Source organism: Calidris pugnax, unplaced genomic scaffold (genome assembly GCF_001431845.1).
Source record: "Calidris pugnax isolate Ruff unplaced genomic scaffold, ASM143184v1 scaffold24, whole genome shotgun sequence".
NCBI lineage: Eukaryota > Metazoa > Chordata > Aves > Charadriiformes > Scolopacidae > Calidris > Calidris pugnax.
In genome coordinates, this window is record NW_015090922.1 from 20,784,269 (window position 1) to 20,812,073 (window position 27,805).

At 43.1% G+C, this 27,805-nt stretch overlaps 1 protein-coding gene across 1 annotated transcript in view; it reads right to left on the bottom strand.

Moving 5' to 3' along the window:
* Positions 1-27,805, bottom strand: part of KIF26B (kinesin family member 26B) — a 293,196-nt gene continuing 265,391 nt past the window's right edge. Inside the window, exons 12-15 of the mRNA XM_014951158.1 lie at positions 24,076-27,511; positions 11,186-11,388; positions 9,646-9,796; positions 1-8,108 (exon numbers count right to left, since the gene is read on the bottom strand). Of these exons, the coding sequence (XP_014806644.1) occupies positions 7,960-8,108; positions 9,646-9,796; positions 11,186-11,388; positions 24,076-27,511 (3,939 nt within the window). The 3' untranslated portion in view covers positions 1-7,959. The remainder of the gene's footprint in view (positions 8,109-9,645; positions 9,797-11,185; positions 11,389-24,075; positions 27,512-27,805) is intronic.

The window sequence follows — 27,805 nt, forward strand, 5'->3', positions numbered from 1 at the left end:
TAAGATAAAAGTAAACATTTAATGCCACTATAGTTTGATTTTTTTTTCCAGACATCATATTTTTGACAATGTTTCACACCTCAGATACCACAAAAGGGATATTTTTTAGCCAGCAAACAATAAACTGTACAATTTTAATGGCAAAAGGCTCAATGCGGTTTTTGACCAACTTGGTAATGGCTGTGACTTTCCACATTTGGAACTAGTCCTCATGTTGTTCTTTCTTTTGCTTTTTTTTCCCCATAAAATTTAGTTGATAAAATATATATATCCACTACTGATACATCCTCTTCTGGAATTACTCACTGGTGGGACCAGCATAAGTTGTGTATCCATCAGTTTGTCCCCTCCTTAGCCCTATTTTATACCACTGTTATAATGAGAAAGAACATAGCCACGGACAGAGTGAAATGGATTTAGCAAACATACACTTCAATGCATAGCACTTAGATAAGCATTTCCAACCATGATGTGTAAATAAATTATAAAATACAAGCAACTCTATAAAACAAGAACATCCTGAGTTTACAAATAAATTATATCCTTCATACATAGAATATGACGTGGATGTTAGTAACCAGCAGTTTCAGCTATGTGAGGGGAAGAAGTAAAACTTAGAAAAGTTAGTATCTATGCATACATAAAACATATATGTATGTGTGCTACATGTAAATACTCACACACATACATATACAATATAGAGGGTGAATACATCCATATCTATAGTATACAGAGAATATGTAATATAGCTGAAACTGCCTCAAGCACCATTTTATTACCATTATTATAAAGTTTGCTCAATACTTAGGTAGGACCACTCAAAGTAAGATAGTTTGGGTTGTGTTTTATTTTCTGTCCAGAAGGGGTTTGAAGGTGGTTTGAAATATTGCAGATGAATGTCACTATTTCATTTTCAGCCCATTCAATCTTTGCAGAATCATCATGCCCTTTGTGAGCTTCAAAATGTTGCACAAGTGAGCACAAGTCTGCTGTCAGTGAGGCTGGTGGCAAAATCCATATTGACTTCAATGAGATTAGGAAAAGGGTGCTACGTTTTCAAGGGAACATGATTTTTCTTTTTCTTTTTTTTTTTTCTTTTTCTTTTTTTTTTTTCTTTTGAAAGCTTGCTTGAGAAGGAGAAGAAGAAAAGATAAAGACAATAATAAAATGGTTTATTATTTCCAAGAGCAGGCATGGAAGCTCAGATAACCCTGGGATGAGCACACAATAAATGCAAGAGATAAAGATTATTAACTTTGCATTGACAAATCATTCACAGTTTTGTTTGCCATAGTTATTTGGAAACCTGTTTCAGATCATGTAATAGCTAGCAACAGCCAGTCTTGTTCTCCAAAAACTGCTGGGTGTCACCAATGCAAAAGCCTGTGGAGTAACAAAACAAAGACACTGAGGACATCAGAATTAAGCAAGGTATGTCACTCATCAGTGGATTTGAGAAATAGCACCTGTCTGTATGATCATCATCTCCTTCTATCAGTATTTAGTGATACAAATGCTTTGATCTCTGCAGTGAGCTGGTGCATCCCTGATGCTGTGCAACCATCCTTTCCATATGAGCTGGCATCAGAGGGCCACCCAACCTCTGGTTTATGAGAATCGTATTTACTTTAGGCAGTACTTTGCAATGCAGAAGCTTAAAGTTACACTTCTGAAACTATTAGGAGTAGACAGCTTTACCTCATGGGGAGCTAAGAGTCTAGGCTTTCAATTGATGTAAGTTTGCTGTATGTCTCATGCTTATGCAGAAATTGTTGCATTTAACAGCTATGATTGTAAGATATGTTGCCTTAAATTCATGACACCCTCATTAAAGTGTAGTTCATTTGGCTTAGTTTTACAGGCTGTAAAGTTTCAATGGCAGCCTCTACATGGGAACTGCGGCAACTTGGCTTTGTAAGCTGAAGAATACGGGGAAGAAAAGACCTTTAGAAGAAGCATTCAAAAGTGTTTAAAGCATAAGTTTTCCCTATAATGTGGCATAAGTCAGCTTCACCTTGAGAGAAAGATTTTACTGATACTACTTGGACGAGGAAGGGGAGTGACGCCCCCTGCAACATCCTTCTCTCTAAATTGTAGAGATAAGGATTTGATGGGTGGACTGTTTGGTGGACGAGGAATTGGTTGGATGGTCACATCCAGAGGGTAGTGGTCAATAGCTCAATGTCCAGATGGAGATAATTGACAAGTGGTAAGTGGTGTCCCTCAGGTGTCCATATTGGGACCAGTACTGTTCAATAACTTCATCAGTGACACAGACAGAAGGATTGAGTGCACCCTCAGCAAGTTAGCAGATGACACCAAGCTGAGTGGTGTGGCTGACATGCTTGAGGGAAAAGTTGCCGTGTAGAGGGACATGGGTCAGGGTCACCCCCAGTATCAATATCAGCTGGGGGACGAAGGGATTGAGAGCAGACGTCCCAAGGACTTTGGGGTATCGGTGCATGAAAAGCCAGATGCAAGTCAGCAATGTGCACTCGCAGCCCAGATGGCCAACTTTATCCTAGGCTGCATCAAAAGAAGTGTGGCCAGCAGGTCAAGGGAAGTGATTTTGCCTCTCTACTCTGCTCTGGTGAGACCTCACCTGGAGTACTGTATCCAGCTCTGGAGCCCTCAGCACAGGAAAGATATGGACCTGTTGGAGTGGGTCCAGAAGAGTGCCACAAAAATGATCAGAGAGATGGAACATCTCTCCTATGAGGACAGGCTGAGAGCTGGGATTATTCAGACTGGAGCCTTCTCTAAGGCTTTGAGTAGAGTTTACTGCAGCCTTTCAGTAGTTAAGACAGGCTTATTAGAAAGACGGGAACAAACCTTTTAGCAGGACCTGTTGCAACAGGAAAAGGGGTAAGGGTTTTAAATTGAAAGAAGGAAGATTCAGATGAGATAGAAGGAAGAAATTTTTTACAGTGAGGGTGGTGAAAGACTGGAACATGTTGACCAGAGAGGTGGTAGATGTCCCATCCCTGGAGAAATTAATGATCAGGTTGGATGGGGCTCTGAGAAACCTGATCTAGCTGAAGGTGTCCCCGATCATTGCAAGGAGTTGGACTAGATGACCTTTAAAGATCCCTTCCAAACCAAACTATTCCATGACTCTGTGTTGTTTCCATTTGTGACTGCCACCTCCCGAATATTGGGGGCGGGGTGGTGGTGTGTGTCTCAGGCTGTGTACATCTACATTGGTCTGTATCTATATACAGTTGTAAAAGGCAATGTTTGTAAAAAAGTCCAGATACTGCAGCTGGCACAAAATTTGAATTCCATTGCATAGGTAATAGTTGCTATTTTAAGACAAACCATATTATTGAGAGAAATGAAAAAACCACAACACTTTAAGAGATACTAAGTCCATCCTGTGAGTAAGTTTGGGCCTTGATGTGCATTACTCTCAGCATCAACCCCAGCTTTCTGCCTCCATAATTGCCATGTTCAGAGATGAAAGAAAACATTACCAGTGTGTACCTTTCATCCTCTTTTGTACATCATCTGCAGCTTTCACTTAGCTTGCTTTGTGTCCGAGGATCATGCGATTGCTCTTTACTGGTTACCATTCTATGTAGCTGCAAGTTTCAGAAGTTACGTTGTATGGCAGTTGGGAGTCTTCCAAGACTGGATGGCAGCCAGCAGATGTTCAGTGACAGGCCTGTGCTTGGCCCTTAGGCAAAATAAGGGGGTATCAAATAGGTAAGAGGAACATACTCTTTGACTACATATCTAGCAGCACACTAAATACCCAGAAATGGCAGGTGGATGAAATTTCCTTTTCCATGCAACTGGATTTACTCTGCTATAACTCTCCAGACTTTATAATACAATTGTGGCTCCTTTATGCCTGCACAGGCAAGATGAGAATATGCCCACTGAAGAGCTAAGAAAGGAGAGCCTGGAAATCAGTTTGCTTCCTTGCCTTTCTGTGAAATACTTCTGATTGCTTAGATCTAAGTGAATTGACAACTGACAACTTGAGGGAGATACAAGACATGCACGGCAGGAGAAAAGACATGTGTCGTTATGACAAATGGACTGGGAATCAGGGCTCTTCCACACCCTCTAGGATACAAAGTGACCCAGTATCTGGAGTCAGTGGGTGTGTGACCCATGGCTTTCTGCCCGCTGCAAGAGCTCACACTGATCAGTGGGATGTCTGAATCCAGATCGCAGCCAAACTCTCCCGTTTAAGGTTTCACTTAAATTTGTGGCTATAAAGCAAGTTCTGTCCCTTGTATAAATAAGGTTTATGTGTGCCAAGCTGAGCAGTTCTCAGGATGAGGCCCAAACTGCCCCAGCTGCCCGTGCCTGAGGGCAGAGGTGGGGATGAGCAGCAGTGGTGCTATTCTGCAGCCGTCACACAACCTGACAATGGAGAACTGGGATCTCCTGTCACACATGTGAACAAAGAATTAACCTTCAAACCTAATTACCTTTAAATTGCTGTTTCCTGCCAAAGCTGTCCCAGGGAAATAAGACTGATTTCTGAATGTGCAAATGATTAAGATGTCCATTCACGTTGCTTATGTGTATTTTAGGCAACTTGATGTCTTTCAAAAAATCAGGATAAAAACAGCATTTCACTGGCAATTGATTAAAGAATGAGACCTCCTGGATGACCTGCAGAAGTGCACGGGTCTTCTATAAGGTGCTACCTATCTTAAACGAAGATCAATTTCATAATAAGGCCCTGATGCTTTCAATTACCTGTTTTGCAGATATTTGAAGTATAAAAATATAAATTCTTAAGTAAAAAGCGGTTTTCAATGAGAAAACATTTTGCAGATGTCAAATCTCCACAAATTTTCATTCCCTTTTACGCATTAAGCCACCACAATTCCCCAAAATAGTGGCAAACTCTGAAATGCACTGACAGAAAGTCAAAAAAGAGAAGATGAGTATGGATTTTAGGATATGAATATATGATGGGAGTGTCAATGGCCACTCTAATTAAGACCTCAGAAATAAAATATTTGCAATATTTGACTCTGCTTCGGTTAGTATTTTCAGTATGCCAAATTCATCCTTGGCATAATCCATTTGGCTTCAGGAATCAATTTTGGTCCATTGTGATAAAGAGGGCAAACATACGCTCTCACTTTTTAAAATAATGGCTAGATAGACACACTTTTTGCTATGTTTCCTAATCTACAGAAATACCAAATCTAGAGACAATGACTAATTGAGTTAATGATGCTGAAGAATATTACATGTAATAGATATTATACAGTCGCTCTAAAATGTGTCCACTTGATTTATAGAAACATCACCACTTCTTTGCAAGTCCCAGACTATGTGAGAGGGCATCTCTTGATAATAATGCATTCTGTGCATGCACCATTTGCTAGGATTTTGCTTTCTTTCTATCAAGCGTGTGTTTACTTTTACTGTGCCACTTGCCATTTACCATCTCACCGTAGGCTCCCAGGGAGCCCAACACACTCATTTTGAGTTGCTTGTTTTCAGCAGAGGAGGGACAATGTGTCAGAATTACCCAATGACCACCTTCCAGCAAACATATTTTCAGAAATGCTCAAGCTTAAAGAAGGCAACATTTAATTTCATGTTCACAGCGTGGGTGGGGGGGTGTTTTTTCCTTGAAGGAGGGGGTATGGCCTGGAGACGGGCTCAGCACAGTGTCACAGGTGAGAGCAGTACAGGCCTGGGGAGGCAGGCGAGTGAGAGATGGGAATGGCTGGGAAAGTCTCTCTCCTGTGTGTGTGTGACCTGGCAGTGTGTACCTGGGGCTCGGTGGGACTCAGCCCATAAAGAAAGAGGCACTCCATATCCCAACGGCACTAGGTTTTCATCCAGCACAAAACTGCAGGGGCAATTTCCATGGCTCTGTGGAGTCATACTGAATTCATAGGGCTTTGCAGAGAAGAGATAGCCTCGAAAGAACTGATACGTAACAAGTGCTACTGAAATCATTACAAAGAGAAACAATCGCATTGTCTGGGATTTGAGAGAAAAGGGAAGAGAGATCAGACCTATGTCTTTAATACTTACTTGGAATATGAGTCTCATGATGAGAAAATGCTGTGGAACAGACTAGAAAGAGACTTTCATACAGGACCTTTTTTCCATCCAAATTATCCTACGGGATGTTAAGAAGGATCTTTTACAAAATCCAGTGACAAGGCTAATAAAATGAATAAGATTTGTTATTACAAGTTGCAGAGTATTAAAAGAAAAAAAAACAACATAAATGTTATGGCTTTGTTTAAAAAAAAAACAACCGTTTTTTTAGCTAACCATTAGAAAATCTGTCAGCATTTATGTAGGGTTATTTTTCCATTGGGACTTGCTGCTTGGGCTACTGTAAGATGGAATTAATATGATGGTGCAGGTAAAAGAAGAGTTGCATTTAAGTACAGCAGTAAATTGATGCATATTGAGTATATGTTAAATATTGCTCTTATTTTCTCATAATCAACAGGAGGGTAGCACAACTGTATGTGAGAGGAATTTTTGTGAATGTACTTATTTCAATATAGAAGAAGAAATCTAATTCAACAAAATAATTATTCATGCTCATATGTAATTAAAATACAGATTTTGCACATTTCTTTAACACAAAGGATGTTCCTTCTCACATACTGCTTTGTAGATAAACGCAAGCAAGTAGAACATTTATTTGGTCTGTGCATTGAGGCACAGACCCTTGTCCTTTTGATGTCAATGTGAATTTTGCCATGGCTTCAATACTGGAGGAAAATAAGGAAAATGCCATAATCAACACGCCTGAAGTGCTATATCCACTCACTCACGACTCCCATTTATTTCCAAACATGCTGAGCTGAGCAGAGCCTGCACTTCTCAGGTATGTCTGTGACTACAGACAGACTGGGCCAGGGATCAAAAGCTGCCAAAACATGTTTTGCAGTGGTATATGTCAAAAAGAGGTGAAGCTAAATTTTATCAATCATAGTCTCAAGAAAGAAAGACAGAATAAATCACCCATTTTTGGACTGATAAGCATGGGAGCTCTCAGCCTAAAGAGTAATTTTCTAGAAAGTTATTAGCACCAGAAAAAGGGGTTAGGATAAAAGTGCCTTCTCATCCATAACTCTAGCCAGTATGAAGCTAAAAATACATGAACAAGAAAACAAGTTATGGGGGTTGGATCAAATGGAAAAGATATTTATGTCACTGTAATGTCACCTTTCCTCTCTCATACATTGCAGAACCTATGGGCTGGGAAAGTTACTGTGTCCTCCAGCACGTAAGATAGTAGAGAAGAATATATAAGCAAACCTTACTCACTGCTAGAAATATTTTTTGTGTCATCTGGGAAAGCTGAATTTCTCTTTGAGTGCCCTTACTCTGGTAACAAGAAAAGACAGTTAACATTTATTCATAAGTTGTACTGATTAGGAAATATCTCTACAAACACAAGTTACTTAGAAACAGCAAGTCTGAAATAGGAGAAAACACCAAGAGAAAAACAAGCTGTAAATACATTTCAAAAGTGTGTTTGTTTTTTTCCTTTTTCTTTTCTTGACTAGCACCATCTGTACACAATAAACTATGAACATAAATGTTTGGATAATAAAGATTTGCAAGGCACTTAAACAGTTTTTCTGGAGAGTTTTTTTTTAATGAACCTCTCAATGGAAGTCCTACAGCCACCTTTCCTCCTCCCTCAGCTAATGCAGGGAAAGAAGTGTCTTCTGCCAGCAGTTCTTATTTACAGACATGTCCTTAATGTCCTCAAAGTGCTCTTTTAGGCTAAGAGAATCAACAACCTTATATCTCCATTTTTCACGCTCGTCCTGTGGTGTTTTTTTTTTTAATACTACTCTTCTGTCTAGTATAGCAAATCTCTCATACACACAGTTGAGACTTGACTCCAACCTTCATCCTCATTCTGTTGTCTTTGGGATGCTATTCAGAAGGGAAAAGGAGGATGGCAGAGATGCGCATTGAAATTCTCTTGAGGTTCATACTTTATCGGCGTCTAGAGGTGATATCAAAGCAGGTGATCATCATGAGATGGGCCTTGCAGAAGTTGACACGGTTTTCCAAACGCTCAGTCACACATTCCAGGGCCTCCAGGTATTCCAGAGAATCCAGCTCAAATACCTGCTCCAGATCAACTGTGAGAAAGAAAATACACAGATTGGAAAAGCAGAAAAAACTCAGTGCTGATTGGTGGCAGAGAGAGAGTTGATTCAAGTCTTCAGACCCATCAGTACTGTATACAACACTGTCTCTGGGTTGCCATTGTCCTTAAAAATTGCCTTTTCTGTTAATGCCTATTAAAATGGCCCATCGGCTTTTTGGAAAAGCTGTTAAGATTGCATTAGATGCTTTCTTGAGCAATATGCTCTGCCACCCTCTCCAGAATTGCAGGTACCTTTTGCAGCACTCCAACACCCTTAAGCAAACGTTGAATGCTAAGCATGTAGTGAGTCTCTCACACGTTCTGCTGACCTCTCCTGGGAGGCCAAGTCCTTTGTGGAACTCAGAACTCAGAGTTGGAAACCAACCTCCAACCTCCTTGCTCCTCAAACTTCTATCTATTCTCACTAGACCACTCAAGAGTGGCAAGGGAAGGTGTACACACCAATCACTCCAACATAGGGGCCCGTATTCTGCCAGAGAGCAGCTGGCAGCGGCTCCCCTGGAAGCTGAGTGGGAGATGGGTTGTCTGAGACCAGCATTTCCCATCTTATCTGGTCCCTGAGGTCTGTGCCGTCCTTGAGGCTTTCTGCATTTATCACACTGGAATCAGAAGCAAAGGCATCACACAGGAAGCAGACGGCCACGCATGGCAAATCCTCTGCTCCCTTTACATCTGTTCTTTTTACTGCTCTTCCATAACAGTGTTCCTAAAACATATACCACAGTTGTTTTGTGGGTTGTACCAATCTAGTGGTAACTTATGGCAGCTGCCAAAGGAAGAGTTAGGATGCTTTAAGAGAACACACCAGCCAACCTCCTTTTGCCACTTGAAATTATCCTAAATAAATTGCAAACAGGATTTTTTTCTAGAACTAGCCTGCTTGGTAATACTAAAAATTGTTGTACAATTACTGCAGTATTCTTTATATTTTTTCTTTTGAGGTGTCGAGGTCCTTCTTCATTTAGATATGAATGCCCTTTAAGCTCTCTGAACTTTACACTATAGTTATAAAAAATGGACCAAATTCATTTTTCACATAAGCCCACTGGTGCCAAGGGACAAGTTTGCTCCACAGTGTTATTTTGTAGTAGAAGAGCAGATTTATAATATTGCTCATATGTCTGAGTGATCTGAGGCCAAAAAAAAAAATATCTCATTTTCAGAAGCTGTGGACTGAAACACTTGAACGTTAATCTACCAATGGCAATATTCACCACTACAATGCTGCACCATTTCAACATTCAGCTCTCAGGCAAAAAGGATTGTTCAGTTCTACTATCAACATTTAGTAAGAATTATAGGGACTAGTTCTAGAAATACAGCCAATCTAAAACTTGCCCTTATGTTGGGCAACATAACAATAACAACCCAATGTTGGTTCATTTTAGTTTACAAACACAATAGCTCACATCTCATTTTTAGCAAACATTTCTGCTACCCTCTATCTGCCCTCCATGAAATAAACCAAAGGACACCCATGAGTCCAGGCAATAAAATGACACCCTTACATTCACTGAGCCATTTATTAGGATCCAGCATCAGGTACTGCTTGGTCACCTCCAGTTCTCTCATTAACCATTCGTACTTGGCCTTGACCTCAGCAATTCTCTGCTGGCGATGTTCCAGGATTTTCAGCTTGGCATTGAAACATATCACCTCCTGACAACAAGGAAAAAGAAGCAGGGAAGGAATAGGTGAAGAGGGGAAGAAATATCCAGATCCATTCAGTCAAAAGATCTTTCAACCAGTAATACTGACAATGAGCCATTTATTCTGGAAGCGTATGAATCACTGCATGAAATAATCTATCATCTGTTTTATTTTTATTGCTTTTGTTTGGTTTTGATGTTTTCCATCAGTGAGCTTTGGAGACTTTGCAATGATAGTTAATAATAAACCATAATAATTAATAACAGGCAGCATCTTGAAATCAGATTAACTGTAGCACAACATTTCTGGTTTTTGTCACCAGAAGTTTGGCTAAGAAAATGTAAGCTCTTGGGAGAAGGAAATCCATTGCTTGCTCTATTAAAATCCTCAATTCCTCTCTGTGGTTGGTGCATAAGAAATGCAGTAGTCATATTATAAAATATGAGAACTGGTAGCAATATAAAATTTAAAACATCCTTAAATGAAGGGAATATGATATGAAAAGCTCTAGCAAGTCACAGCCACTAATAATGAAGATACATTTTCTGTAAAGATATGAGGCACAGCAACAGCATAGGGTGCAGTGCTGTCTGGGACACCCAGCCTGGCCTTGCAAGACTTCTGAGGGGTGGCAGCCATCAAGATGTGCAGTGAGTCCATGGTGAGGTCTGTGCTACCCCTGCTAGCATGGGAGCACTCCCAACACACAACTTCCTCCAAGCCCATGTGAAGATCCTGACACTATATATGTTCTGCCTTCTGCTATGTACACAAGCCTGCTGTGCAAGTGAAGTGGAAAGCCCATGCCAGCAAGTGATTCTTTTCCTCCATACAAAATCATATCAGAGAAAAACATCATAAACAGTCTAACCAAGTTACAGGAGCTAGAAATAAAAAGTGCCTCAAAATAATAATAAAACCTATATCCACAGTTACTCTAAAATTGGTGCTATTTCACCAACTTCAGATACTCTTCCCAATCATACCTCTCAAGAGCTGACCTTTACAATTCCCTGATCTTTTTGTACATTTTGAGGTCTGAGGTTTGCAGGAACAACTTTGTCAGAGAGAAGACATTAGCTATCCTGGAAACAATACCCTTAAAGCACTCTCAACTCCTTCATCATCATTGCTGCCTTCAAAGACAGATGTGACAAGATGCTGGAGCACACAAACCACCAAGACTAAGCAAGGGGCAAAAATGCAAGGTACCAATGTCTGTTAGCTGCTATGGAATTAGGCATAACTTGAGTCATAACAGCTCTTAAATAACATAATAGGTTTTGCTGCCTGTTAAATTAATTATATACCATGCTACACATTTCTGATCGCATAATCGGAATTCCCCCTTACACCTTCCAGGAGGAGGGAGACATGGATTACATGGATTGCACTCACCTTGCTGTCCCCACCTCGTCGCCGCTGGAGCCTCTCCACATCATCTATCTCATAGACTTTTATCTCAAAGGGCTCCCCCAGCCCCCTCTGCCCACTTCGTAGGGGCCCATCCACCCAGCGGATGCCAGGGCTGTTGGCAGGCTTCCTTGCTGGAGAAGTGGTATCAAGTGATAGAGCTGGAATAAGCCTCCGTCTCTGTGAACCTGCAAATGCAGAAGTTGCCATTTCTTGTTAGCTCAGTTACTGCCTCTCCTTTCTGCTCTATCTTCAGACGTGTTTACAAACTATACATTTAGCCTTCTTACGCTCAGAAGAAAATGGAGTGGAAACCCAGGGAGGCCATGGAAGTTGGGGTAAGCTGTAGCTGCAATGTACTGTACCCACTCACCCAGAGTCAGATCCTCACATGTTCTTTGGTACCTGACTTCTGGATTTGATCCTCACAGGGCATATGTACCCTAAAGTTTCCAGAGCTCGTGCCCGCTTCCCTTTGCTCAGGTCTCCGTGTGTACAGGTATGTCAATGAATGGTGAGAGCAGGTTGTTTTCCTATCTCTTCACTCATGCTGGCTCTTACAGCCAAATGAAAGCATTACCCAGCCAGTGCATAGGTGATCTCCAGGGGAGGTGTAGCTTTTGGGTTTTTTAATCACAGCACAAAAAGCACTTTGATATCCAAGTTCTTTTACTATGCTGGAGTTGAGGACCAGTATACCACCACCTAGTCCTTTGCATAACACCACTGTATGCTGGCAAGAAGTAAAAACACTAGAGAGGACAAAATGCCTGCAACAACCAAGCTTGCCACCAGAGTTGCATTAGCCTTGTCTCTGTTCAGTAGACCACTCTTCTAAAACATTTCCCGCTTATGCATTTAATGCAGCACTGGGGTGGGCAGGAAAGCAGCAAGAGCAGTGGGCTGGCAGAAGGGCTAGTCACTGTGTCTGCTTCAATACCCGTGTCCATGCACACCCACCCTGCCTTACAATACCAGCACAGCGGATGGGAGCACTGCAGTAGCTGAAAATGTACCATGGTTGATAAAGCCTATGCCATATGGAAAGCATCTGCTGTGCGAGTTGCCAAGTCAGGGCCTAAGGTAAAGCAAGGGAGAAAAAGTACGTCACTGGCCTGATGGCAGCTGTAAGGAAGTTGAGCATATGGTTTGTTGGGAAAAAGAACAGACACACAAAAAAGAAAAAACAACTGGCTACATTTCCTTCCTTGGTTTAGTACAATCAGAGCAATAGCTGGGTTTAAAAAAAATAAAAGGTTTTGTAGCTGACAACTCCAGCAGGGTCCCCCATAGGAGACAGCAGGAATAGAAGGGATGGGGGAAACCCAAAACAAAAGCTGGAGCCAGCAAGTTTGAATGAAACTATTAACTGACTCTCTTGGCTGCAAGAACAAAACTGATGCCAGCAGGGAAAGGATGCAGAATGATCATGCAGATTTTATTTTAAAAACAAGATAAAATCATTTAGAGGAGTCTCCAGCACTACATTTATTGAAACTTGAATGTAAATAGCTTCAACATGTCTGCCAACTTGGTGCTTCAATGAAAGCAAAAAAAAAAAAAATCCCCCAAGAAAAATACCTATTGATTGTCTAGTTTTTGTATTTTCAAGTAACCAAGCATTGTCTAGTCTCATTCATGGGAGTTGGTTTCTCTGCTGACTTCACAAACTATCACACCTTATCCCATTGATTTCTAACTGCCGCAGTCTGTGCTAGAAACCAGCAGTTAGTAACCAGTAATTAACCTACAAAGCTCTAAAATGGATGAAAACAGTCTATTTTGTTGTCTATCTGCAAAGCCTAGACTAGAGAGCTCTTATTTGAACGCAGCTCAGATAACTCTATGCAAGAAAAGGAGAGCACAGCCAAGGCATATAGACAGAGAGCTCTGTAGGGCTACTTTATACCAAACTGCCTGAGACCTGGGCTGCCCATCCTGTGACACATATCGCATAGTTGCATTTACTACTCAAACTGCAGGCCAGAAAAAAAGCCCATGCCAGAAGAAAATGAAGCCTTACAAATACCAACAAGTAGGAGTTATTTTAGACCTGTGGTACCAGTCACTGGGAGTCTATGTCAGCATTCACTTACCCTGAATGAATTTCAGTTAATCTCTAGATTAAACTGCCTGATCAAGAGAAGAATCAAATCTTAATAAAAGGAAAAGCAAGACCTGACCCATTACCATAGCTAAAAAGTGACAACAATGAGAGAGACAGTTTGGGAAGAACCAAACATACTGCAATGCTAAGGATGACTCTTGTCAGTGATGCTAGAGAAAGGCAATCAAATGGTGAAAGCAGCAGCTGATTGATTTTCTTCCCTCTTCCTTTTTTCCCCACTGTGGCTGTTAACACCACCTTCTTGTGTAATGGGGCACTTTTAAAACATCCCCACTGGAAAAACCGTGGTCTCTGACCACAGTCAAAGCCCAGGTCTGAGATGCTCTGAGAATGCAGCTGGGTGGCTGCAATTCACCTTGCCATGGGAACAATGTCAGGCTTTTATTTGGAGCAAAGCAAAGCAGATGCCACCAGCATACGAATTAGAGGAGTGATGGTAAATGTTTTTGCATTTAGTTGCTATTCATATCCATTTAGCTCAATGAGAAACAGAATCCTGTGGTCTAGGAGGGCTCTGACCTGAGGCTCTGGCTAATAGCGCTTACTCCTCAGATAAGAGGCAGCAGAGACTACGGTAGTGGCAGGAGAAATGCTAACATGAGCTCATTATGTTTTTCTAGCCAGAGCTTGTGCCTGGATAGCCCATGGGTTATCCCAACAAAGCCCTCGGCACAGCGGGGCGATGTGGCAGGGCAGAGCTGCCTGAGGTGGGCAGACTCGCCGCCGTCCACCCCGGGGCTCCTGTGGGACGCAGGGGCTGTCCGCACAGGTCTCCCGGCCCCACCGCAGTAGGTATGTCTGCATGTGAGGCAGAGAAGAAAGAGCAAGAGAGACGTCTTTTTATCTTGAATGCTGACTCAGGATGATTTATCTGAGCTTCAGAGCGCTTCGGGAAGAAATGAAATGAAAGATCTCCTGCATCTTTGCAGTCAGGCAAAACTGAATCCAGTTAATTCTAAACATGCACTGATTAATAGGCTGCTTATTATCCCAGGTACAGAAAATAACAATGTCTTTTGACAGGAGACTCCTGCCACTGACCTACCCATTTAGCCTCTATTTTTTCTGATTTCACCTTAATTGGGATCAGTAAGGAGATACAGCCAAAGCAGAGCTTCAGGGTGAGTGTCACAAAGCAGCTGACAGCTTGCTCATCCATATCAACATGCAGACACAACAATTACATTGTTAAAATGAATACAGTTTTCCATTTACATAGAAAATACCCATTTGAAGTCCCAAATTTATTGGGAGCACTTGATGGGGTTAGGATCTCATAAATTTTTACTATATAATAAATAAAATGCTTTGTAGGAATTACAGCACATCAGTCCCCTGCTTCCGTGCACATATATTACGAAGGCTCCTCATGAGCCTGGAAGCTCAGCAGGAGCAGCTCTCAGCAGGTCCCTCCTGTCTCTGCCCCACTGGCTGTACTGGGAGAACGTGCACCCTGCCTGGCAAACTGACTGACCCCCCCACCAAGCAAATGGGATTCACTCCTCAACTGAAAAAAAGAAATTTATACCAAAAATCTAACTGAAAGAAATCCTGTAAGCTGAACCCAGGACAGAATAGTGACACTTTCATTTATGACCATACAGCACGTAAAGCAACACATCACCAATCTTGGAGGATATGTTTTTCACTCAGTTTGACTTTATCCACACTCAGAATAACCCCTCTTGAGCCCAGCTTGGGTATGAATAATTAGAGTATGACATAGCTCTGAAAATGCACAGAATACAAGATTTGCTTTTGCAACATGATTTTTTGCTCTACCTTGAGCTATAGGTTAAGGTTTGGCCAGGTTAATATGAAGATAAAGGGAGTAACACAGCAATGGAGAAGCGCAGCGTGAAAGCTGATCTAACTGAAGAGCGGCACTGAAGCTACAAGATGCTTCAGCAAAGATAAGCCCAGAGAAGCCTTAAGGTATTAGAAACACAGACCAAGCCAGCCAGGTATGTAAGGGTAACTTTAAGGACAAGAAGACTCACTGACCTCAGCAAAATTGCCCAACTGCATAAAGATGCATGCTCATAAAAGTCTGTGTTGACCAGAGCAGAAATTCTAAGAGGTCTGGTTTTGCTTAAGTACTGTATATTTTTGAGTGTTCCCCTTAGATTGCTTTCCAAGCAATCTAACCAATTCCAGCCTGAGCATCTTTTCTATGAAAAAGGCAAAGGCAAAAAGTATAAATGCAAAATCTTCATGAAAAGAAGCCTGATTCATATATCTTCAAAGCAGGATATATCTGAATGGGATGCAAAACAAGTGCTGTCCTAGAAATTTCAAGGTATTCCAAACAGAAAATGAAACTGTAACTTGATATATCATAATTTTGGTAGTTTATAGTGTGTGCTCAAAGGCAGGATGTGGAGCCAAAGTTATTCCCCACTGCACTTAATGTTATGGGAGGTAAAATTGCCTTTCTGTACAGAACCTGTTGTTCAGCATTTCGTTTTTTCTCAATAGACAATCCAACCAAGCTCAAGGCGATTACAAAACCCAACCCTGGTTAAGCACAGCAGTGCCCCTAAGCTCCCACTGTTTCTTCTATGGCTTCATTTCCAGGGAATACTGTGCTTCCAGTTGCAATGGCATCAACCTCAAATGTAGCCTCAAACTGCTTGCTTACTAGCAAAGATTGTATATGCTGCTCCCCCTGCTGCTCCTCACTGTCTGACAATGGGGCTCCTGCTTTGTTTGAGTTGAAAACACAGTGCTGACTTCTTTCATTCCCATTTCCTAATAGGATCTGCTCTCATGGGCAATTGTCCATGACTGAGCCAACTCCTCCCCATTTCTTTGACCTCCTTTCTCCCAGTTTATTTTATAGTGCACTTTCCCCAGCACAGAGCACATAGCCATAGTACTCCAAACACCAAATAATTCAGGCATTTATTGCCAGGAAATCTAAACAATGTTTGCTCATCCTGGCAACTCAGATTACATGGGAAGGAGTATGTTGCACCTGAACACCTGGAATAGGAAACACTGAAAGGATTCATCATTGAGAAAAAAATCTATGTCCACCTTACTGTAAAATAATTCAGGTCGAATTCTATGTTGACTTGTATGCAATCCTGCAGTTGTGAATCAATAAGAAGCACAAGGACACTTGAGGCTAGAAATCACTGCCTGCTGTATATAGAAATAAAGCAGCCCTTGTTTATAACATTCCATCCATACCTATACTAAATATGTTGCTTCTGTACTGGTATAAGGAACATGCTGAGGTACAGACTACTCCCAATTTTTATCTACCCACACAGTTAATTTCTTAACCTTGCTTCCTGAGTTACTGCCTCACTTTAAAAGGAGCTTTTCAGGGCAGTTTAGAGCTGGTAAATGAGCACTGCTGAAACCAGATCAGGAAGCAGCCCTCCTGCAGCGTGGCAGGTTGACAAGTAATCTGGGAGATGCTCCAGGGAAGATGAACATCAACAGGGGGTTCAGCACCCATGATTCCCAGCAAAAAAATTATCAGAGTCTCTTCTAAATATTTATCTCACTTCAGGCTGGATTTTGGTTTAAGAGGTGTTTGTTTGCTTCCCCCATCGCTGGGGCAGCAAAGGCAGACACTGGAGGGGGAAGTGGCTCTGCAGCCAGAGCATTAGCTCCCAACAGGACAGTGGTGGAGGCATTCCAGTGAGCTAATTCTGTGGCAGTGTCAGGAGCAGGTTTTATTTACACCCAGCCTAATGGTGTGCGACTCAGTCATGCATGTTACATGGAGCCTTCACTGTGCACAATAGCCTGCTGCCATTTCCTCTATTAAATCATTCCTATGTTCATGTGGCTGAAAGCTCAGTGCTGGCATGCAGTAGTCAAGCGTGTAAAAAATGATTACTCTGATCCCTTTCAACACAGATTTGCTGCATGAAATGGCCTGGCTTTGACCTGGGAAAATCAATGCTGTTGTTTTAATGAACAAAAAAAAATTGGAGCTGAAGCCTGCACTTCCCCTCCCTCTGCTTCCCCCCAGGGCTGTCCAGCCAGCAGTCACATGCATAAAGTGGTCACCTGCATGCAAACAGCTTTTTCCTGTATAATTCTTAACACCCTTTGTCATGGTAAAGGTATAAAGCGGGATATCAATTAGCTACCATCACTTGTAAGCAAGTTAAAGTAGAAACGCTGGAGATGCCCTACCGCTTTGTGATACAAAGGGCAATTTTCAGCTCCCCACATTGTGCCTTAGGCAGTCTAAACATGAACCAAATTCCTTTTCACTTGGATTCAACAGGAAAGGCTCAGACTCTTTTTGTTGGTGTTTTGTTTCATCATTATCATTTTGGCCACGTTTCAAAATGCGATGCTTTGCAATATTGGTTGGAGACGGACTTTCATAATTTACAGCCCATGGAGTCAGCCTTTGGCTTTTTCTGCTGCTTCCGTAGGCAGGGCTAAGTGCTTCCAGAGATTGAATGTGTTCAAATATAGAATTTTCAGGTCTTTCCAGGAACCTCTAAATCTCCATCTTTAAAACCATTCCATCAATGAAACCCAGAACACAGAAGTAAGAGAGAAAAAAGAACTCTAATTGTAGGCAATTATTTTCATGTCTTAACAGTCTGTCTTTTTATTAAAGTGTTTAAAATCATGTAGCAATTTGCTCTGCTTTGGTAGTGTAACTTAGTACTGAGAAAGAGCCGCAAGGAGTCTTGAAATGTTACTGCGAAAGCTATAAACTGCTGCAGCAGAAATCTTTAATTATCTATAGTCAGACAGGTTCCCTGTACAAAGAAGATTAAAGCATGTGCATGAACACATACATACACGCATGCCAATCCTATCCCGGACAGGCAATAGCTGGGTCCTGCAAATCCTGAGATGATACACACTCCAACCCAGGGCACAGGTATAAACTTTAGGAAGTCAGCAATTTGAAACCTTGATTTTTCCCAAGTCTCATTTCTACTTGGCCTTACTATCAATAGCATCCCTTAGGTTTTTTGTTTACTAATGTTAACTGAGGCTCAACGTTCATGAAGGCTGAACTGGCCTAGGCTGACCCAAATTGAAAGTACCTTACAGGTAAGGACTTTCTCCCCTAAGCCTCAACTCTTTGGCTTTCTCCATCCTTCACACACAAGTCACATCCTTTCATGCCGAGCTCCAGGGTCTGTGCCCCCATGAGTGAGTCTGTGCATAGCAGCCGACAGGCAGCGGTCCCCAGCAGCGTGTTGTGCTGGCTGCTGCACGCTGGCTGCTCCCCCAAGCCTGCTGGGGGCACAGAGTGCTACCCCAAGCGTATCACCCTGCCGGCACCCGCCCCAGCCCCAGTAAATCTCTAGGCTCAGACTCAGCTCCACAAAACTGCAACCAGAGAAATCAAAGGAGACACACTCCTTGGCAGAGGTCCGTCCCAACTTGGCAGAGCACTGCAAGCAGTGCTACACTGCAGCTCTTGGGTCTAACTCAATGTCACATGGGACGGGGACTCTCTTAGGCACACAACTCTATTCCAATAGGGTACAGGAAAGAACACAGCCTCAGCATGATCTCTGTGGTCTCCATGAAAAGCCTTGTCTGTGATGAATCATCTCAGAGCCACTCCTGTTCTACAGTTCCCAGGGCAGGTCTCCTTACAGGCAGCTCTGAAAAATTGTACGGGGCAGGAATGAGTAAATAACACCTACAGAGTGGGGGCGGAGGGGAAGAGAGGGATGAAAAGGAAAAACAAGGTATTTGTGCACATTACATGGGAATGCAAACAGGATATGGCTTTAATGGATAAAGCTCAGTGGAGCCTGGGCTCTTATTTTGCTGTTGGCTCCCAGTGGGCAGGACCTGGAACTAGCATCAAAGCCTCATCTCTGAAATCAGGTTTTGTATTGAGACTTATTTTAAAGTAAGGCCCACACACTTCCGAACTAAACTAGGGAAAAGATGCTAAAAACCAAAACAGATGAGCAAAAAGTAGGTAGGTAACACTTCTGATCTAAGGAACCTGCTGTTACTTTTTTCACACCACCATTATCTAGTTTTATGAGCTAGTCACCAGGGAGCACGGAAATTACACGAGTTGCCCAAGGTGATACAGCAAATCAGCAGCACAACAGAGAATACAACATAGATCTTGCAAGTCCTAAACTGCCACCCTCCCCCCCACCTCCCTCTCATACCTGTCGTGTTCCCAGGATACAAATACGGCTTTTGTAAAATGGAGGTCAGCCAGGATGCATTTCCTGATTACGCACATTAGTACGTATTATAAAAGCATCCTTGTCATTGCCTTTCTACAAAGCAGCACTGTGCCTTTGCATTTGAAATTTCTGAGGAATTAAAAATTAGTATATAATTGTGATGACTGTACAAACTATGTCCTAACGCTTCAGTGCAATGCTCAAAACAGCATTGCCTACCTGAGAGAGGGGAGACTAGAGTCAGAGCCTGAAACAGGGCTGAGATGCCAGTTGTTTCTTACAGGTGAAAGGCTAATGGAGTGAGCAAAGAAATCAGAGAAAACACAGCTGCACAGATACTTACGGGTGTAGAGGGAGAAAGGGCCTGCCACTAAAAGGAAATAACAAATGAAACCCTCCACTGCTCAGCAAGGGCAGGGGAGGATGTGCAGCCCAAGCAGTTGAGATTGAGATTAGGAGTCAGGGGTGCCTGTCTTTTAACCCTGGATCTGGTTCTCACTTAGTTGTATGCGTTGGGCAAGTCAGTAAAGTTCTCTGCCTTCATTTCTCCATCTGTAAAATAGGGTCTGGAATAATACTTACACCACAGGGTGGATTAAAGAGCAGCTGTACAAAGCTTTGAAATGTACAGCCATATCAGGGCTAAATAGCCCTGTTTCTGCCATAAGCATTTGCTTTAGGGCAATATATGCTGACATGATGTTATAGGACCAATGTGAAATGCTAGAAAGACAGAAATGTTTATTAAGTGGATAGGTTAGCTTCAGGGGAAAGGCTTATGTGCTTCATGATGTAAACACATGATTTTTCAGTAGGTACCAGAATGCAAGAGGCAAATCTGTATTTTTTTAAATTTTATTTTAATTTTGTACACATAATAGTGGGCTGTCTGTGAAATGTGCAGGTACCCAGGCAGAGCCCAAAATTTAACCTAAGGCTAACACTGAAGGATATGAACTAGCTTTATCTTTCAAAAGCTGTCAGTGTAGGTCTGAGGCTTCATGTATGACATTCAGGGCAGAAGCACCTACACATACAAATAATGCACTTAAAAGCACTGAAAGACAAGATCTTAATCTCAACAAAAAAAAAAAAAGATGTCTCTCCAATGTGTCAGAACTTCAAAAGTAATTGTGAGATCTGACAGGGCTGCTGGTGATTCTCTTAAAGACTCTTTATAGCTCCTCTTACAGGGGCCTTGGGCTGATTCATGTTGATCGTGTCTGACAGCTAGCATTTCTGTTAATAATAATCATAAATAAAGTGGACAAGGTTGTCTGACCTGAAATGAGCATATCTATAGTGCCATATCCATTACAGCACAGTGGATCTGTGACCGCAAATCAGGAAAGGTCCAATGCTCTTGACACTATGTATTAAAATAATATCTGTCTTTTAAGAGCTCAGAACCTTTGTCTGCTATCTTTTTCATTAAAAAGTGTTCTTTAAGAGAGAACATTCACACTAGAACTGACCTACAGAAAGGAGATACTACAGAGGGTGAAAGATTGCAAACCTTTGCATTTTTTTTTGTTTATTATCCAATAAAAATATATTTGTGAACAGCTCTATTCTCCCTTATATATCAGCTCCTCCTTCATGTTCTCCTGCATTGAAGTCATAATCCTGGTTTTATGCCATCATAAATCTGCTGACGTGAAAAATTATACTATTATCAAACACATCAAAACAGAATTATGATTTCACTGCTACAGGACCAAATGCAAACAGGAGCTGGGTTATAAGAAAGTGAAGCCTTATTAATTTCTGGGCAGTGGTTTGCTGCTGGAGATATGGAAGGTAGCAAAGATTTTCTTTTTTAAAATTTACATAAAACCCCTGGTTGCACTTCTACACAAATACAAGTCATTCAAAACAATACAGGAATTATTTGCAAATATAAGGGATCACCCTCAAAAGTATGAGAAATAACACACTTAGAATCTCTCCACATATCAGCCTGAATGACAGGCTGAATCAAGAGAGCAGTTTTGCAAAATAGTTTGAGGGAGGTCAGTGTGCCAGGTTATGCTGAGCCCACTGGGGCAGGCAACTTCCAGGGATACAGGCCCTCCACTGAAAACCCTCCACCCCAGAGAATCAGGTCCAACAATGGGTAGGTACATGACATGTTGCTGACAAGGGAGAGCAGAACTAAACCTAACAAGAAATTAGAATAAAGAGATGAATCTGTCAGCCAACAGAAAAGCTGTATTTGGTGAAAAACACAGGTCAGATGTTACACAGCAGTAAAAAAGCAGCAAAGCTTAGATTCTCCATGTATCCTGCTAAGGAAAGGTGCTAAGGAAAGGTGCCTGCTCACCTTTGCTTATCTGCACAGCACAACAAACCAACGTCACTGCTTTACCAGGTAGGCCAAAGCTGGCTAGACCATGGAAAAGCCTCTTCTCTCCAGCTGTGTCTTCCAGACTGCTAAAAGTGCAACCTAAAACCTGAGGCTCAGACAGTCCTCTCTTCTTAAGTTCCTTTTTATGGCTACTGACACAACATTCAATCCTACACGGGGGTTATCGAAAGCCAAAATTCTAAGCCAAAATATAACCTTGATATAAAGTACAACACACAGATCTGAAGCTTTTCTGTAATTACAACATAAAGACGATGTTTTCCTTGCTCATATTTCCAGCTTTGTCCAGCCTCCAATATGCTAAGCAGAGAGAGAGAAGTGAAATGAAACAACTAGTTTTATGAGAGCAGAGTAAACAGATCCTGGTCCCCTACTGATGTAAATTTGGGATGAACTCTGAAGTCTAAAGAATCTGCAGGCTCTGCCTGAAGCTCTTCTCAGAGTATTTTTTAAAGTAACTCCTCCAGAGAAAGGTGTGTGTGTCCTGTAGTGTCCAATAAGGACAAATCCCATTGCAGCTTTCTCTCTGTTCCCTGACCTGCACAGATGCCTGTTTGCACAGAATTTGTCCAGTAGAAAAAGTCCGTATCATATGGACAGTTTCTCCACAAGATACAATCCAGTTCACAGTATACACTCAGAAACACAATCTCTGCAGATGGCTTTGTTCTCCTTTTCCATAATATACAAACAATCCTTCTTTTTCTTGCAAGTTACCATTAAAAAGTTTATCTTTGAAAGGAGTTATTAAAGTAACAGCTCTTCAGAAAGAGGAAAATCAATTTATTGCCATGTAAAATGAAGGGATAAAAAAGAGGTTTTCTCATAGGATGCAAAGTTAACTTCAGAAAGATTATTTCATCGCTTGGTCTGTTCTTGCACTGTGTAGAGTGATCACTTTCAGATGCATCCTCTGAACAGGTACAATCAGCCATGCACTTATGGATATGGTTTTAATAGTGGTATCTATTGTATTCACATCTGTTTTGCACATGTTCTTCCTGCTACCACAGTCAAGAGCATAAAGAAAGGGAGAGTTATGCATTACTCAGTTCATTGCAAATGAATCCCAGAGGCATCGCAGCAAGTGGGAATGGCTGGTGAATTAGGAACTCTATGAGAATTACACATTTTGGGCAGGCAGTGCTACTGTAGGATAAGTAGCCACTGATATTTCACATACCTATGCACACCAGCTCCAATGCCAATGTGCATTCTTTTCTAAAGTAGGTTAGACAGGACTCACACTTCAGGTTGGGAAAACAGCACCCAGGAAAAAGGTGAGGTGACTAGCTGATGGGTGTTTCTCACCCCTGTCCTGCAATTTTCTGAAACTCATTCTGGTGGGAAGATGTGTTGGGAAGATGTATCAGTTGCAACTGCACAGACTTGGTATGACCCAGGAAGCTCTTGCCTTCTTAATTAGAAAGTTCTGATGTAGTCTGAAAGCTATAACTGAACAAAGAGGAAGTCCTTCTGATCGTTTCTATGATCATTAAAAAGGCTTCAGATTTGCAAGTGCTCCAATGCAGTAATTCTCATATTATATAAAATATAATTTATTATTTGTTATCAATAAATTACTTGGAAAAGAAGGACGGATAACTCAAAAGTTAAAAAACAAGAGTCTCAGAGGCACGATAACATCTTTCAAGGGGCATATTTTAGGTGGGAAGTAGGAACTCAGCAGTGGTTTCAGCTGTGGGGCATCTTGCACCTTTGGGCATCCAGAGAACACAAGGAGCAAAAGTGGGCTGACAACAGATACTGCTATTCAGCAAGTCTTGTGCTGTTGCAACATGTGCATACCAAGAGGGGAGTCTGTGCCTCAAGTGCTTGCAAATAACAGTTACACTTCACCGCCTCACAAAGGCCTCTTTCTGGAATCAAATCAGAAGGATATTTGTATAAATAAATACTTGAATGTGGCTGCCATTGGCAATACTAGCCAGTTTAAGGGAAAAATGTTCTTCTGTTCATGTGAAGTAAATGTAAGTGAAATGGTTGAGGGGGAGACTCCCCTGCAAAGGCAATGGAACCACACAGGATTTGTTCATGTTGCAAAATGAAGAAACTCAAAGCCTAGGACACTTACCCTGGCCTCACTTCTCTGCTAAAAGATATAAATGGTACGAAATTAGCTCACCCTTAAGGCTAGCCTCCCCACCCCATACTAGTTATCTGCTTTGGTCTGCGTCCCTCTTTTACATCACCATCAGCTTACCTGCATTTGATCGTTTCTTTGGATTTTTGAGACTTCGGCACCTGCTGCTTGTGGAGCTGCTGTTCTCGCTCATGGAGTCTTGTGCTGAAGAGGCACTCCCTGTCGCCTCGCTGTCCCTCATCATGCTCTCGTAGCCACTGCTCCCCCCGCTGTGGTAGAACAGGGCTGTTTTCCCCATGGCGGGGGGCAGCTCCCCACTCAGGACACTGCTGTTGTCACTCCCGTGGCCGCTGCTGCAGCGGTGTGGTTTCCGAGGAGGCGTGATCTTGCTGTAAGGTGAAGGCAGCATGTGAACAGTTGGCTTCTCATCTCCGGGAAGGCTCCCGCGCTCCTCTGCCTCTGAGCTTCCCCGTGCCTGTAAGCCTCTGGCACTGGCACTCCCTTGGAGCAGCTCTGAAATCCGCCCATTGACGGCCCGAAGGGGCAATTTGGAAGCAAGGCTGGAGCCCCGGTTTCTGCTGAGGGACTGTGTTGACCAGGACATGTTCTTCCCACTTGGAGGCAAACTGGAGCTCTGCCCTACGGACTGAGGCAGAGACTTGGTCGAGAAGCTGAGCGTTTTGGTGGCAGAGGCAGACAGGCTGCGGGCCTTGGGGCTCGCCAGCAGGAGCTTGCTGACTGCAGAGATCTTTGACTGGCTGGCTTTTGGGGAGGCACCTGTGGACTGGGAGAGGCCCGAGTTGGTGGGTGAGGACATGACACTGCGGCTGAGGCTCCTTCCGGCCCTAGGCATGGTGGTGTCTTTGCCAGGGCTCATTTTGGAGCTCACAGAGGACAGGCTTTCTGCTCTTTCCAGCGACAAACACTCATAGTGGCTTCCCGTGGACCTCCCGAGGGAGTTGGTCCTGCTGGCGAGCTGCTCCAGTTTGGCACTGAAGAGCTTGCTGCTGCTGTTGCTGCTACTGCTGTCGATGCCAGGGCCCTTCTGTTTGGCATTCAGCTCCTCCGGGAAGCTGGCCAGGAAGGAGCCAGGCTGGCTGGAGGGACTGCTCGTGGTGCTGCTGGCTGCACTGTGCTGCGGGCTGGCTCTGTTCTTCTGATCCAAGCTTGACTTTCTCACCGGTGGCAGGGGAGGGGTCCCTTTGGGACGAGAGAGGACACAGTGTTTGGGAGAGGCCATTTTCTTGTCAAGGCTAGCCTTAGGAAACTGGGGGAGGACAGGAGAGCTGACTCCACTGGCGTCAGTGGCAGTAGGGTGGAGGTGACTGTCAGGCTCCTCCGGCTTGCTTGCCTTTGGGAACCCTCGAGGGAGGCTGCCATTCTTCAAGCTGTCACTGGAATGAACAGGGCTTTGGGTTGCAGAGCTGGATGCTGCCACCTCACACCCATCCACAATCCTCTTTAGACTGTCAGATCCTGGGGAGATAGAGGTGTCCCCGCTGCTGCTGCTGCTAAACCTGTCCACTGAGAACTGCTTTGTGCTGTGCTCAGCCTTGGCTGAAACTGTGGCCGTGTCAGGCCTTGGCCCATCACTGCTCCCAGAGCTGTCCTTTTGTACATCATCTTCTCTCTTCAGCCAAGGGTCTTCAAATTTTATATCCTTCTTAGCACTGGATTCTTTCCCATCATGGGGATGAGCAACCTTTGAGTCTGCAGCTACTGCTGGTACAGCATCATCAGTGTCTTGTGCTTTGAAGGGATTAACGGCAATACATGGATACACGGTAATGTTTGTCTTCATTGGGATGTAGCCTTCACAGCTGCTGAGGCTTGCAGTGTTTTTAATTGTGACAGTAGTTTTCCCTAGAGCTGAAATTTTACAGCCTTTGATAGGTGGCACTTTGCCGAAAGCTTCCTCCCCCATTTCTGACAGTATAAGCATGTTGTCAGTCACTGGCTTCTGTTTGTCACTCACACAAATCATGCTGGCACTTTGTATGGTGCTCGCAAACTCGGAGACAGGGGGTTCTGCCATTGCTTCCCCATGCCCATAGCATGCCTGGGCTATGAAGCTGTGACACGACTGTTCACCATCACTCCCTGTGCTCATTTCACTCAACCATGAGCTGATGGATGAGCGCCTGCTTCCATCATCCTGGGATTTGTCATCCAGGCCCAATTTTGGAAGTGGAAGGTACTGTGTGATGCTGACTTCAGACACAGGAGCTGCACTGGAGTAACATTCAAGATCTTCAGATATGCTGCTGATAATACTGACTGGCCTAGACCCAGAGGCCAAAGCCTGAACAGAGCAGTCACTGTTAAAACTGATGATACTGGTTGGGCGCCCATTGTCAAGGACGCCACTAATGGTTAGCTCTTCTACAAGCGTGAACACCAGCTCATCCTCTCCATTCAGCTCTAGCGGCTGCTGCACAGTCACCATGGTGGTGCTTAGAATCTCCTTCTTGGATTCTGGAGAAATGCTTTGTTGCTGATCTTCACCAAGAATGGTCTCTTCAAAATCTCCATTGCTGGAGGACACTGATTTCTTCATGATCTGAGGGCTCATGCCTACAGGTGGCGTCCGGATTTCTGGCTGCAATAAAGATTCACTAGACATCATCCCAGTATCCTTACTCAGGGGAGCTGGTGGAGGAGTGGAGCTGGGCAGGACTCCTTTCTGTGTATAGACCTTGCACCTCTGGGATGGAGAAGTTGGTGGCTTGTACTCAGATGTCTTTGAAAGGCTTGCAATGCCAAGCCGGGGCGAACCCATCGGTCGAGGTTTGCCTTCCACAAATCCACAGCTGTTGAGACCTTCTCTGCTGCTCTGCAAGCTGGTGCTATGTGCTAACTGACAAGAGCTAAGCTCTTTACTAGAGCTGCCTGTTACACTCCTGGGAGAAGACGGAGTTGAAACATTAGTAAGCGCTCCAGAAGGAACAGGGGAATGATTTCTCTTAGTTTTGCTGGGTGTTGCATTTATATTTTCCTTGGCTTCTCTTTCAGGATGCTGACATTCTGGCATTGTATCTTCCTTATCTGACTCTGGTAAGTGGCTAAGCTCTGCCAGCTGGCTTGAGACAGAACACTTAGACATCTGGTCTGAGCTAAATTGAGCAGGCACCTCTTCAAAAGGAAATTTGTCTGTCTCTTCACTGCCATCTATGCAATCCAGCCTCTCCTGGAGCTCTGCAAAGGTGTTGCACTTCAGGCAGTCTCTTTCAGATGTGCTGGGCCCTGATTCACTAACTTCCTCCAACCTGCTCTCGGTTTTGGTCTTTTGCAGAGCAGGAACTATGGGAACAAAGTCAGGGGGACCCTCATTATCTGTCAGTTCCTTATCAGAAAGGGCAGTGCCATTGGGGCCAACGTAAATCACTGTGTCACACGACTGCTCACTGCTGGATGAATAATCAGGATCACTTGATAAATGCAAAATAGGGAAGTCTGGGTCAACAGTGTTTCTAGAATGGAAAGGCCTCAGCTGGGTTGGCCTCCGCATCCTGCCCTCCTCACAAGAGCTCTCTCCTCCAGAAGAACTCGATGTGTACTGCAATGTGAGAGAGAGAGAGACCACAGCATTTCAGCATTGCAAACAGCTCCTTGCACAAAGTGCATACACAAAAAGGTCACAGTCACATCTAAACTAGCAAATCTCCAAACTGAGGCACAGAGCTCTGAAGCTTCTTATCCATAGTCCTACAGCAAACACACAACAGTGTTCAATGGAGAACCCAATGCCCCAACTCTGTGTCCCACTCAAAATCACGACACTTCCAAAAAAAAAGTGAACAAATGGATTAGAATCTCTCCCTTAATTGAGTCTTGTCAAAGAAATCAGATA